The 14,703-nt window shown below is 46.2% G+C and overlaps 1 protein-coding gene and 1 pseudogene across 4 annotated transcripts in view; both read left to right on the forward strand.

The window, feature by feature from the left end:
• The window catches only part of THSD4 (thrombospondin type 1 domain containing 4), a 571,466-nt gene extending 559,062 nt beyond the window's left edge, over positions 1 to 12,404 (forward strand). For all 4 annotated transcript variants that reach the window (XM_067752213.1, XM_067752199.1, XM_067752206.1 and 1 more), the window contains 3 exons: positions 680 to 859; positions 5,284 to 5,428; positions 5,890 to 12,404. In XM_067752213.1, the coding sequence (XP_067608314.1) occupies positions 680 to 859; positions 5,284 to 5,428; positions 5,890 to 6,032 (468 nt within the window). In that variant the 3' untranslated portion in view covers positions 6,033 to 12,404. The remainder of the gene's footprint in view (positions 1 to 679; positions 860 to 5,283; positions 5,429 to 5,889) is intronic.
• A 700-nt stretch (positions 12,405 to 13,104) lies between these two features.
• Positions 13,105 to 13,588, forward strand: LOC137219484 (protein transport protein Sec61 subunit beta pseudogene; annotated as a pseudogene).
• Positions 13,589 to 14,703: the final 1,115 nt, after the last annotated feature.

Raw genomic sequence — 14,703 nt, forward strand, 5'->3', positions numbered from 1 at the left:
CATAACCTAACACAATGAACCAAGACGTGTCATTATCTGACTGGCTTCTTCATGGCCGCAACCGCAGCGAGCTTTAGCTCCAAGTAAGAAGCCAGGGGATTGGACTCCGCGGACAAAGCCTTCCTGCTGGCTGCCCTGTTGGGAGCGGAGGGCTGACCAGGGGACATCGTCCCAAGCCTGTGGTCTTCTCAGCTTTGTGTGTCCCAAAGAATTTTAATGTAGCCCTTCATCCAGAGGCATGCAGACTCTGGGAAATGAAATCATTCCCAGTTCCCTCCCCTAAAAGACCAGCAGATAAACTAGAATGTTAGTTCATTGTTTTACAGTGAGAGGTGTCAGGAGTCTACCAGACAAAACCAAACTGACTGGCTGGTATGTTCTGTGGGAAAGCCTACGGGACACTATCTCACTCACATTTCACTGAGGGTGCCAGGATCTCAGCAGCCAGCATCCTCGAGCTGTGAGAACTCAGGGCACCCACTCTCCATTCCAGACACAGAAGTGTTAGGAAAACTGGAATCTGTGTGCAACTTTTCCTCCAGAAGTGTTTTCCGGGCACCCTCGGGCTCTTCCTCACTGAATCAATGATGGTAAGCTCTGGTAAACATCGCTCAATGGATGGCAGTTCTCGTCCCCTTTCCGTCATGTGGCACCCATCTTTCTCTGCTTCTTTCTCCAGTGTTCCATCGAGTGTGGGAGCGGGACCCAACAGAGGGAGGTGATTTGTGTTAGGAAGAACGCTGACACCTTTGAAGTGCTGGAACCCTATGAATGTTCCTTCCTGGAGAGACCCCCCAGCCAGCAATCCTGCCACCTCAAGCCCTGCGGAGCCAAATGGTTTAACACAGAATGGAGCATGGTACGTCCCGGTGCTTTTGGTAGAGGTTGTGTTAGTACATCATTATGCTTCCCCCCTCCCCCCGCACTGTTGAGCCGCCTACTGGGTACCAGGCACTGGGCTCAGCCCTCGAGTAGATTCCCTGCAGCAATCAGCTCTACTTGGTCACAGCCAGGGTGCCCTGGACTCAGCCTGCTTGGAGGGGAGTGGGGAGCCTGAGACTGGGACAATCTTGATTTCTAAACTATAGAGGCCATAAAATAGTGACTCTCAAATTTTTGTGTGCATAAGAATCAGAGGGGATCTGTTTGAAATGGCCGATTCTGGGTCCAACGTGGCCAAGGAATTTGCTCCTTAGGTGAGTTGGCTACAGGTGTAACCAACATTTTGAGAAATACTGCTGCAGAAGTTTGATGGCTGAAAGGATTCAGGGATGCTGTTGAGAATACAACATCATGAAGTGATCTTGTTATAAATCCCACTGGAGGAATTTCTGTCAGGCCTCCATACCTGTGTGTGTGTGTGTGTGTGTGTGTGTGTGTGTGTGTGTGTGTGTGTGTGTGTTGTACACTTTTTTAAAAATCCTATAGACAATATGGATTATGGGACTGATCCTGTTTTTCTCTTTGAATTGGCTACTAGGAAACTCAGAGCCAAAACTGTGGCCCATCTCTGAGAGAGAGTTTATCAGAATATACAAAGTGACTTATAGGTGCTAATGTTCTCTGGCTTCTCTTTCTCTTTCCTACTTTTATCTTCTTTTTACCCCAGTTTCCTCACTTATTTTTTGTCTTGTGGCCCTCTTATGTATTTCTTAAGCCATCTCAAATCCTTTTTTGTACGGAAGGAGGGTAAATGAAGAAAGACAGAGCTACAGAGAGGCAGAGTGAATAGAGAACTAGGTTAGTAAGGAATGAAATGGAAAAGGATGGAAACAGTGATAAAGTTCTTTTTTTTTTTCAAGTGAAAGAGTTTATTGTTAAGAAACTTCCTAAAACAGAAAAATTCCTGAGGTCATCATTCCCAGTGACCATTTCACATGACTTGGACACAAGGGGGCCAGTGTTCGTTCTGCTTTTTGTCAGGGAAGATCGTCAAGCAGTGGCTGTAGGTGACTCCAGAGTAGAGGCCAGAGCCTTCCTCAAAATCATTCAAAGGTGATCAAAGGGATTTTCTTATAAAATATGTGGATAAAAGCTGAGAATTCTGTTTTCAGACAGTGTACGACAGCCATTTGGGTATGTGGTGAACCACACCTTGGGTGCAAATGGGAATAAAGGAGGTGTTGAGTTTCAAAGATGTTTTGCCAACTTCTGGGAACTACCATTTTATTATTTTGATATTGACCAAGGCCCTTGAGAAAGCAGGAACAGATCACTATTTTCTTCTGCCATTCTGCTTAGAGAGTCTAGAAAGGGCCAAACTCACCAGGCCACGTCAAAGGCCACCAACTCCAAAGACACCTGCCTTGCCTGGGAACAACCCAGACGTCCCTCAGCAGGTCAGTGGATAAACAAAATGCAGTGCGTCCAAACAATGGGGTACCACTCAGCAGCAAGAACGAATGAACTGATACCTCCCACGACTTGGAGGAACTTCAGATGCATTTTGCTAAATGAAAGAAAGAGCCCCCCCAAAACTGTATGTTGTATGATTACATTTACATAATATTCTGTAAAAGGAAAAACTATAGGCACAGAGACCAGATCAGTGATTGCCAGAGGATGGAGCAGGGTGAATCTCACTACAAAGGGACAACACAAGAGGATTCGTTGTGTGTGATGAAAGTTCTGTCTTGTTTGCAGTGGGAGATACATGACTCTCTGAATTTGTCAAAACTCAGAACTGTGCACCACAAAAACTGAATTTTTCTGCATGTAAATTTAAAAATAAATAAGTGAACTGAAACTAATATGAAATATATAGTTACTATAGTAGCAAAGATGATGGAAGCAAGACATTTTTTAATTTACCTTGTTTTATAAATTTTGAGTTTGGAACTAAGTAAATATTTTATATAATTATAAAACAGGGACTTCCCTGGTGGTGCAGTGGTTAAGAATCCTCCTGCCAACGCAGGGGACACAGGTTCGAGCCCTAGTCCAGGAGGATGCCACATGCCGCAGAGCAGCTAAGCCCGTGCGCCACAACTACTGAGCCTGCGCTCTAGAGCCCACGTGCCACAACTACTGAAGCCCACGTGCCTAGAGCCCATGCTCCACAGCAAGAGAAGCCATCGCAATGAGAAGCCCACGCACCACAATGAAGAGTAGCCCCTGCTCGCCACAACTAAAGAAAGCCCATGCACAGCAACGAAGACCCAACACAGCCAAAAAAAAAAAATTTTTTTAACAAAATTATTCTTTTAAAAAAATAAATCCCTAAAAATGGAAAATGCAATGAAACAAATTAACCTAAATATGTATGCAGTTGGTGGCATCAGCACCCTTGCATGTGGCTGTAAACCATAGTAATTTGACTGTCCATCCCTAAGGACAAAAAGGACTGCAGAAAAATGTTTGTAGTGTTTGCAATAATCACATTTTTAGTGATAGCTGGTGTCCTGTGTTCTGAGATGATTGGTTGTATAATGGGTGATAACGTAAATGAATAATCTACTTTATGGTACTGTGATAATATATGTACCAGTAAATACGCTAGTGTGATAGGAGAGCTCTATTATCCCCAGTATCCTTGAGAAATAGGATTCTTAACTTAGGAGAAAGAAGATACAGACCAAAAGTAGAAGAGATTTAAGTGAAAATCCTGTTGTCCTGAATTTGACTTAGAAATATCAGTATGAACTCACAAATTAATTTATCTTAAAAAACTTTTTTCCCTGTTTTATCTACTGAAAGAGCCTGGAAACAATGACCAACCCAGTAGCAAACGGCATGCCTATCCGCCAGAATACGGTTTCAAAATGCCACTCCCCACTACAAGGAGCCAAGAATTCTTAGAGAAATGGCTGATTCCAGGTCTGTGACTGTTATAGGTATAAATTAGATCGGGATGTCTTTTCATACCAGGTAGCAAGGAGAGTCTCAAAGACGAGTTCATGTCCAAAGGGCTCAAGAACCAACTTTTGGGCTCCTGATAGCCATTGATGGGGCATCAGTAAAAATAATAACTGATAGCCATTGATGGGGCATCAGTAAAAATAATAACTACCGGGCTTCCCTGGTGGCGCAGTGGTTGAGAGTCCGCCTGCCGATGCAGGGGACACGGGTTCGTGCCCCAGTCTGTGAAGATCCCACATGCCGCAGAGCGGCTGGGCCCGTGAGCCATGGCCGCTGAGCCTGCGCGTCCAGAGCCTGTGCTCCGCAACGGGAGAGGCCACAACAGTGAGAGGCCCGCGTACCGCAAACAAACAAACAAAAAATAATAATAACTACCATGGATTTAATGAAATACATCACATATGTTTAAATCCATCCATCTATAATAAGTTTGTAATGATAAAAAAACTAATTAGAGGTTCCACCATTGTAGGATGCTAGGGGAACCAACTCATTATTCTGAAAACTGATAAATAAAAGAAAATAGTCAAGAATTTACCCTGTCTCTCCTAAACAAGCCATACCACTGGGTAACCAGAGAGTAAATATATGTGAGGAAGGGGTAGGGATTCTTTGGATTCTCAGCTTATAAAAGAAGAAGAGGTGTTAGGATATTATCACCATTTTTCAACCCCACATGAACTAATGGATCTGCTCACCAGTGGCTGCTGGCCCCCTCCAAAGAGAGACAACCATACACATCCTATGAAGCAGTCTCACGACAAAAAATCAAATCTGCACCTGTTAAGGCCTCTTCTGGATCCAGTTTCCAATTTGCAGGAAATGCGGAAGACAGAGGAACATGTCAAACAGTACCATGGGGATGCAGTCAGCAAAATCCTGACTATGGGAAACTCTACAGGACAAATGACTCAGTTCCTCCAACAAATAAATTATAAGGGAGAAGAAACACCGGGGAGGGGAACCCGTGGATTAAGGGTCGTAAAAGGCACGTCAACCAGCTGCAATATACAGACCTGATCCCCCCCAAAAAAAACTCTGTTAAAAAAATTGAGATTCACAAGGCAAATGGAAATAGGAACACTGAATATATCTTTGAAGATAAGGAACTATTGTTGACTTCTAGGTGTAATAATGGTATCGTGGTAATTTTTTAAGAGTCTTTGTTTTTTAGAGCTACAGACAGAAATATTATGGAAGAAGTGATATGATATCTAGATTTGCTTCAAAATAATGGACGGGTGGGTACAGACGAGACGTGGCTAGCCATGAGTGGATGCGTGTTGAAGCTGGTTGCTAGGTGCAGGGGAGTTTAATACTCTGTCTCCTTTGGTAGATGTCTGAAATTTTCTAATATCTGTCTTCTCCTGTGTGCTGAGCTAATGGGCTATCAAGAAATCTAACTTTCTTCCTTTCCCCGGGCAGTGTTCCAAGAGCTGCCAGGGCGGCTTCCGCGTCCGGGAAGTGCGCTGTCTGTCTGATGAGATGACCCTCAGTAATCTCTGTGACCCTCAGTTGAAACCAGAAGAGAAAGAATCTTGTAACCCTCAGGACTGCGTCCCTGAAGTTGGTAAGTAGGGAGTCCTATCTTGGAGTAAAATATTCATCTTTCTCAAGCTCCGTCCTGTTCTCTGGTATGAAAATGCCAGATTCATCTCCGTCTCTCTGTGACCTTGTGCCTAGTCATGGAGTTGAAGGGGGTCAGCATCCTTTGGGTATATATTTCATAGTTTAATAACACAGATGGCAATCCAAGCCACCCATCAACAGATAAACTTACATGGGAATTGATTAAAACAGCAATGCACTCAGAGATTTGGTTCCAGCATCCTTATGGCCAAAGTAGATAGATTTCAACTGCATGTTTAAAGATGAAGAAAAAAATATAAGCTCTCAGCCCACACTCACACCTCCCATCAGTAATAAACAGCAGGACCGGGATGAAGAGCCACACCCACCGCCCTTCCTCCTTCCCTAAGTCCAGGCTGCCCCTCGTGCTCAGACAGTCTTTTCTGTTCTCCTCTGCTACAGATGAAAACTGCAAGGACAGGTACTACAACTGCAACGTGGTGGTCCAGGCCAGGCTCTGCGTCTACAACTACTACAAGACCGCCTGCTGCGTCTCCTGCACGCGCGTGGCCAACAGGCACTCGGGCTTCCTGGGGAGCAGATAACACCCCGCTCCGCAACCGTGGGCAGGTCAGGGAGTCTGTGAGCAGTGGGACTGGCTGACTGCTGCCCCTCCTGGGGGCTCCCTGGCCCGTGGAGCTGCCAGCCAACTTAGTCAGCACCCCACCTTCATAAAGTGTACACACGGTGCCCAGGAGCAAGGCCACAGTTGTCCTTTGAGCATCACCGTGAACTGCTGACCCCTCCTTCAGAGACCTGGCACCTGCGCTCTCTGCAGACCGAGCGGTGGGGACTGCGTGCAGCTCTCGGCCGACTCCCGTCCTGGCACTTTCTAAGTCAGCAGTCAGGCCCTGTCTGGGCACTGCCTAGCCCCAGTGCTGCTGGCCTTTCTAATACCAGCGCCCCTTGGAGAATCAGAGGAGACAGTCCCCCCACCCCAGAGACCCCCTAAGCCTTGCTAGGATGCCTGCATCCCTCTGTTACCTCAGCCCGCCTGTGCCTATTTTTACTCTCAAAGACATTAGGCTCTTTTCCAGCCTTGTGACACAGATATCTCATGCCAGTTTAGAGCTTTATTGTTTTGCAGGTGTATTCAGAGATATTAGCTCATTAGCGGCTGTGAGCACAGCGCTCCAGAATGGGAGTCAGGGAATGAATCTTGTCCCCATATTACTGACAAGGAAACTGAGACTGAACTTAGGTAACCTACCTGCCACGTTAGCAGGTAATTGACCCATTCAGTGACAGAGCTGAGTCCTGACCCCAGTCGTCTGACCACAAAGCCGTCACCCCGAGGCCTGTCCAGAAGGCTTAGGTCTGCAGTATGTGGCTTCATTTCAGACCTAGAGGCTGAGAAGTTTCCCATTCAGCAAACAAAGCCCAGACCTTTGAATTCTTTCCTCGGGCCAAAAATCAAGTCTTTATCTCCTGTGCTCAGTTGTTTCAGGAGTCTGTTTCTTTTTTCCCTTCCCCCACAAAGTCACAGGTCCTGGTGACAGGACTCCGCACAGTTTCTTAAACCCCATCCTTAATGGAACTATGCCATGAGGTAAGAAAGCCATTGGGGTAGAAAGGTGATTGCCTGAAATTCTGATTCCTCTCCCCAGTGGTACATGCCGCCCATGGAATCCTACATTGTGGACCCTTTGGCCTTTTGTCTCCCAGAGCAGATTTCCAGAGCACACAGCTCTGTCCCCTGGGCTCTCACCCCTTCCTCAGACATCTCTTCTGGGTCCTTTCCCACACATCACCCAGTGGAAAGTCTAACCAACCTGTCCCAGCAAAAGCCCTATATTTATATTAGAAAGAGTCTCCTTTGGGTCTTTCTGGTTTGTTTTGCAGATGTCTCTCTGTGACTTTTCATCCCTCCCTTCCCCCATGACTCACAACCCATATTCCCCCTCCCAGATGTGAGCACTAAGATCTATATTAATGCAGCCAGCCTGGGAAAAGGGGCTGTGAACTCCTCCACGATGGCCCCAGCGGCAGGGTCTTCCCTGATTCATTTCACATAACTCTGTAGTTCCCGAGGCCTGTGGCTGGAAGGGGAATGCAGTGCATATGAAAGATGAGCTATCTGCAGAATCAGTGAGGATAAAGAAGGGGGGACGTATATATATATAAATATATATATATATATATATATATATATATATATTCTTACACCCACTAAGAAAAATAATCAGGCTGAACAAATTGGAAGCGTATAGAAAATTTATCTATTTAGTACTATGGTCCTGGGCGTATTTCCCTTTCAAAATAAGCATTTGCTTTGAAATTCATAGCAACTGAGTTTCTCCCGTGAGCCCTTTAACCCAAAAATCTGCTAATTTGGTGATGATTTGCAGCTTTTGGAAGAAGTATCACCAGCTCAGTCTTGCACACTCCCTTAGGTTCCCACTATCCTTGAGCTTTCAGAAATTCTATTTGGCCTTTTTATGTGACCTTCTCTTTCTGGAGAGCCCCAGCCATCATTTCCCCCAAAGCACCCTATCTCTCCTGATCCTTACGTAACTCATGCAATAAGCAGCAGGACAGAGGCCCAGATTCCTGGGCCCACCAAGCAAAAACAGACCAGAGAGGCCAAGCATATGGCTGGTTTCCATCCAGCACCCACTCTTTCCCTCTCGCCACTTGCCTTTGCTTCTCGTCCCAAGGGAGGGTTTCCTTTATGCAACTGCTCTCAGATGTTGCTGTACAAGCCAGTCATTTGAAGGATTCTTTGGAGGAAGCTTTCTTTACCTGCTGGAGGACAGAGCAAGATCAATGGGTGGAAGAGCAGAAAGGCTGATTTCAGCTCAGATTGTGGGAAAACCTTCTAGCCATCCAGGCTGCCCAGTGCAACAAAGGTATGGTGTCCTAATGAGTGAGCTCTCCAGCCTAAAAGGGATTTCTCCACCAAGTGGGAGGTGAGCATCCTGGGTCCTTCCAACTCAGGATTCTCACGACTGGGCTGGGTGACGGCTTTGTCTCTTTGACATCCAGCAGTGTCCTGTGGCTCCTAAATGTCACCTAAAAGTTATTTAAAGGGACAGTGGTCCTCTCATGAGAACGGCCATCCTGCCAGTTGTGGAATTGGATAGGAGCAAATAAATCAACCCCATGTTTTCAGGGGAAAGAAGTACTGAAACTAGGGGTCTTTTTTCTCTTGCAACAAATAGTTGAGTTAATCTTGGAATTCATTTATGTCTGGAAAGCTTATAAATTGCTAGATGAGGGCTTTTATCAGCTTGACTTGGAAATCCAATTTTTACTAATCTCCTTGTTTCTTATATCAACGTCTAAATGCCTTTGTTCTTAGCACAACACACATGATAATGTCCTTTAGTATTTTCAGTGACGATGTTCCTTTCTCCCTCCAGAGATGCCTCTTTCTCATTTTCTTGTCCCCTTATCTCATCCTCTCCTTCCCATGACCCACCATCTCCGTCTCAGTCCTCTGCCTTGTCCCTTAACTGGCTATGATGCAGAAATGAAATTTACATTTTAATACAGCTTTTTTTTTCTGTGTACCAGATTGCCTCAGTCCCTGCTCTGAATTTTGAAATTAGATAAATTAAAACTGTTCTGTGTTTTTCTCACAAAAAAATCAACAAAACTGCAAACAGAAATAGTTTGCTTTTTTTTTCTACTATCACTTATTAGAAAAGAAAAGTGTGCCTCTTGCAGCCTAGGCAAAAGCCATTCAGTGCAGCCCATTTTCCCCATCTCACGTAGACTCGCCTTTCTCCCCTTAGAAAAGGAACAGCATAAGAAATAGGGCATTTAAAAAAAAAAATCTTGTAAACTTGGCCACTAGATGGCGTCAGTTCATTTCATTAACGGCGTGTACAGTGCCCCCTGCTTGCGAGCTGGTGGGGAAGCCAGATGAGCAGGGCCAATGCCCGCCCTAGAGGAGGTGCAGTGTGACAGAAGCGCTCAGAACTGTCCCCATCTGTCCCGTTGCCTTAATTCTCTGACCCAGGGCTCTTGGAGTGTGTATCGTTTACTCACCCTCAAAGTGTTTAGCATTCAACACTCTTTCCTTTAAAAAGAATGACCTTCCAGAGGGATGAAAATGAGGGACACTGGCTTCATTTCTTTTTGTCAAGCTGTGTGGCAAGGAGAGAAACCCAGATGTTACTAGTAACTTTCTAAACCAGTGGCTCTCTTTTTCTTTAATATAGCCACTTTAGAATTTGAATATCTGCTTTCTAATGTCAAAGACACAAATATCAGTGGTAAAAAGAAACATGACTTCCCTTGAAACAGGCTGAATAGTCAAACCTGAGGGAACCTCTATCAGCCTGGCAGGTGGAGGCCAACATTTGATCCTGCCATATGAAACACTCTTTACGTGGCTTAGATGGGAAATTAGACACCTTCCTGATGAAATTGGTGGATGCCAAGAAGCTGGAGAGGTAACGCTTGAATGACACATTCTAGTACCAAAAAAAGTCTGGGAGACTAGAACGAAACCTGGGATCTTCAAAATTCACCAGGAAGCAACATAAAGTCCCACCTTTGGATTAAAACAGAAAACAATGCAAGTACAAGGTGGGGGAGATGCAAGAGTTTCAGTGGTTAAAGTTCAATGTGAGTCAAGAAAGTGGGATGGAACTACCCCCAAACACACACACACACACACCACACACACACCACACACACACCACACACACACACCACACACACCACACACACACACACACCACACACACACACACACCACACACACACCACACACACACCACACACACACACACACACCACACACACACCACACACACACCACACACACACCACACACACACACCACACACACCACACACACACACACACCACACACACACCACACACACACCACACACACACACACACCCCACACACACACCCCACACACACACACACCACACACACCACACACACACACACACCACACACACACACACACCACACACACACCCCACACACACACACACCCCCCACACACACACCACACACACACACACACACACACCACACACACACACACACACACCCCACACACACACCACACACACACACACACACACATACACCATACGACATTTAGGCTACATAAGGAGAAAATGTTGGTGAACCGTATTTGTGATTGTTGAAAACTTTAAAAAGAATATTGGTAACATACAACATTCAGATGAGCACGCCCAATCCTGATGAGGGGCGTAGACTCTGAGAAGCAGTGGAAAGGACTTCATGAGAATGTTTAGCCCGGAGGAGAGCCATCCTAGGACCAGAAGGTTAAAGCTGCAGGGAGACACATTTTACTTCTTACAGAAGAACCACCTTTCTACAAGTGAGAGGCTTCAGAAGGTAGAGCGCTCTGTGGTTGGTGGTGACTGACCCGTCCCTGGAGGTCTCAGCAGAGGTTTAATGGCCTTTGTCATGGATGCTGAAGGGAGGATTCGAGCACGCAGCTGGGGCAACAGGACTTTTAAGATTCTCTCCAATCTGGACTTTGGTGACTCTGTAAGTAGAACAGCTTCTAGTGATTCACCTGGTCTGGGATGGCAAGTACACGGCACACGTACTTCCCATTTCTACCGTTTTGAACCCAGTGGCGCACCCCTCTCCAGGGCTGAACGTGGCCTCATACCTCGGAGAACCACTAGCCAGTTGGTCAGAGCTGCCCTGTCTGGTCCTGCTTCATAGATGAGTAACCAGTTGTCCCGATGGCTAGTTCCCTGCCCAGGGTCACACACCTTGATGGGGGCAGAACCTCGACTAGACTAGCACCCTTTGAATACCATCTCACTTTCTCCACTCACTTTGCTTTCTTGCGCCTTTGCTGGAGCTGCGTCATTCTCTCCCCTCTCAACCACACTCCTGGTTCTTTCTGTTCGGTGGGTAACAGCGGGAGACTGCCTTCTTGCTGAGGAAAAGTGACCCCCACAGGGTGGGATTCTCTAGCCAGCTTTCTTAGCATCTTCCAGACGTTGAGCCCCTTGCCTCAGTGAGAGAGAAGCCATTCTGTTACGTAATTTCCACCTTGACCCCCAGATCCCCACCATTCAGTTTGACGGAAGGATATACTTTGTTATAACTTATTATTTTGTCCTTTGTAAATACAAGATGTTTATAGGAAATGTGTATTCTGAACTCTACCGGCAGAATGAGTCACTACACCAAAATAGTTCTATTATTTAGAATATGTTAATTTTAAAGGGATCTAATAGGTATTTATTTACATATTCGATCCACATTTGTGTAAAATTATTTGATACTACTAACCCAGCTTCCCGGAAAGTTGCTGCACGTGATGTCTTATTCCAGGTCCATAGTTACAATTTAGCATACTGATTAGCCAAATTCCTGGGTTTTAAGATCGAATATAAACGACTCTGCTTTTCGACTCATTCAGGAGTTTTTACCCCTTGGATTATACCTGAAACAGGTCTCTCTGGATTGCCACCTTTCCACCTTGAATATCGTATTTGCTCATGTAATCTGCCATCTCCTCATCCTCAAACATTTGAAGAAGGAATTAGGAGGGTCTGTTTCATCCCTTCTCTTTGTCTTGCCTCATTCCTTAGAATCACCAGCAGGAAGTTGTTCGGGAGGCTGGCTTAGAGCTGTGACGGAGGCAGGGTCCCCTGGCAAGGGCAGGGAGGGGTGTAAGGGAGGTGATGCCTTCACTGCTCTGACCACGCCTCCAGGGCCCCCGCTGGACGCTGCTGGGGGTGGGAGCTCTGGGTTGTCAACTGCACAGCCAGGAGCGAGGAACCCACAGAATACCCCATCCACCCCAAGTCACCTGTACGGTGTCAATTACTGCTTAAAGAGGCGGAGGCGAATTATATGAGTAAATAATCTTTTCAGCAAAAATGACAACTATTTTTGTGTATGACTAATTTATTTTTATTATTGTAAAAATACAATAAACTGGTTTTAAAAAGTCAGCTTTGTTAACACGTCTGTGCTTTCTCGGGCCTTATTCCATTTCTACTCACGTCGCTTCGCACAGCCCTTTAAAAAGAAGAGCCGAGCCCTTTAGAGATCGGTTGGTCTGTGGGACTTTGGCTCTGGGGGTGCCTGGACCCCTAAGAGGACAGGGAGTGCAGGACGTCAGTCTGCTGGTACACTGGTCCTCAACCTCAGCTGAGGAGCTTAAGATAAAATAGTCAGGCGTGTGCACTTCTACAGGATTTCAGTTTTGTTTTGTTTTGTTTTACAGGATTGCACTTTTACAGGTATTTCTTTAAACCTCCCCCAGGAGGCAGAAAGTGTTGGGACCCACTGTGCTGATTCGTGCGGCTCCATCTCTCAACTGGAATACAACTTCTTCCAACTCTCCTCAGGCTGACTTTACCTTGGGCTCGAGCTTAGCAGAGTGTTTGACAAAATCTTTCGGGTTATCTTGATGCCTAATAACGTGAAATACGACTTAGGTCATAAAGCCCATTGAAAGTCACCCTGGATGAGAGAGTCTCTAGTCGAGTGCCTACAGGCTCCGTCCTTGACGCTGACTGCCCTGCAGCAGCAGCAGCATCAGTAACTCTCAGAAAATTATTATTATGCCTCAGATGTGCGTCCCATCCCTCCCATCCACCTTTTCTGCCTGGAAAATCTTCATTTACTCTTTTTTTTTATTGCGGTAAAATGCACTTAACAAAATTCACTGTTTTCATCCTTTTAAAGCGTGAACCTGCATCAGTCTCTCCGGCCGCTGGGCTCCACCGCTTCCCCGCTGTCCACTTCAGCTTCCTGCCGCCCTCCCGTCTTCTGCATGCCCGTCCGACCCCCAGTGGCACTAACGTGGTCTCCTCAGGGCGCTCTCCCAGCAGAGCAGTGGCCGCCCGGGCGGCGAGATCCACGGTCTGGCAGAGGAAAACCCGCCAGCTGCGGAGAGGAGCGCAGGCCGCACGACCCCAGCCGGCACTGGGGGGATGTGGCGATTCTAAACAGAGGATTCACCGGGGCTCAAAGTCGGCCCGGTTCCAGTATTGGTTATGAGTCTTCTGTTCGTCGCTTCTCTATTTATGTTGCACATTTGCGGCAAGTACGCGCGTTCATAGATTCAGCTCCATCCATCTATCTGTCATCTGAAGAAGAAAGGAAAAAACCCCAACATATCTTGGACCAAAAGCATGGTGATTTTCTGTTCATGAGAAAGGAAGTTTTCTGTAAGCTGTTTTACAGGGAACTTAATGAGAATTGATTTTAAGGAATCAATTTTTTTTCTACAGCTCATAAACTTTTTAATTCATAAAAACGTGTGAAATTCAGTGGTATTTAGTACAGTGTGGTGCAACCATTGCCAGAACGTTTTCGTTACCCCCAAATTCCATTTATTCTTCAGCACCCAAGTCAGAAGTCTACCATGTGCCGGACACTGTGCTGAGAACCCTCACACATGCTGTCTTATTAAATCTTCCCAGCAGACCCAGGGAGTTGGAATGTTGCCCCCTTCTAGAAACGAGAACGTTGAGACTCAGAGAGGTTTCGTGTCCAGCTAACACTTGGTGGCACTAGGATTCTACTGTCAGCTTCCCCTAGAGGCCGGCCTGTGTCTTTCCCATGTCCATCTCCCCAGGGCCTGGCGTGTCACATGGTCTCAGCATATATTAGTTCCAGTCTCTCTCTCCACATGGATTCCAATCAAGGACATTAATTGCCCAAGGACTGGATGGGGTGTTTGGCTGTTGATGAGAAAGTGCAGTGCTGTTTAGTTTACCCACACTCAGCACGACAGTGTGAGCGGAGGCTGCATTTGAAGATGTACAGCTGCCCCTGAGAGGGAGGCCACAAGCCCCTGTTCAGGGGTCAGACCCAAGCTGGACCCCTCGGTCTCCAGTTCTGGGAATAACACATTGTATTTAGTTGGCCACCAGGAAAGAGCCCAGAGGATCAGGATGGTGACTGGGATGGTGACTGGGATGGGGGAGGGAGGATCTGGAGGGGTAACTGTCTTCAACCATCTCCAGGCATCTCTAGGGACAGACAACAAGATCTACCTCCAGCATATCAGAAAGAGAAGGGCCCGCGAGTCAGACTTGGTTCAAAAATAACACGTTCCTGTAATAGTCTCAGCGACAGTGACCCTCAAGTAAAGAGTGATCAACGATATGCAGAATCTTTAAAAAAAAAAAAAAAAAAGATACAAATGAACTTATTTACACAACAGAAACGGAGACTTAGAGAATGAATTTATGGTCACCAGGGGGGAAGGGTGGGGGAAGGGATAGATTGGGAGTTTGG

Source organism: Pseudorca crassidens, chromosome 1, assembly GCF_039906515.1.
Source record: "Pseudorca crassidens isolate mPseCra1 chromosome 1, mPseCra1.hap1, whole genome shotgun sequence".
NCBI lineage: Eukaryota > Metazoa > Chordata > Mammalia > Artiodactyla > Delphinidae > Pseudorca > Pseudorca crassidens.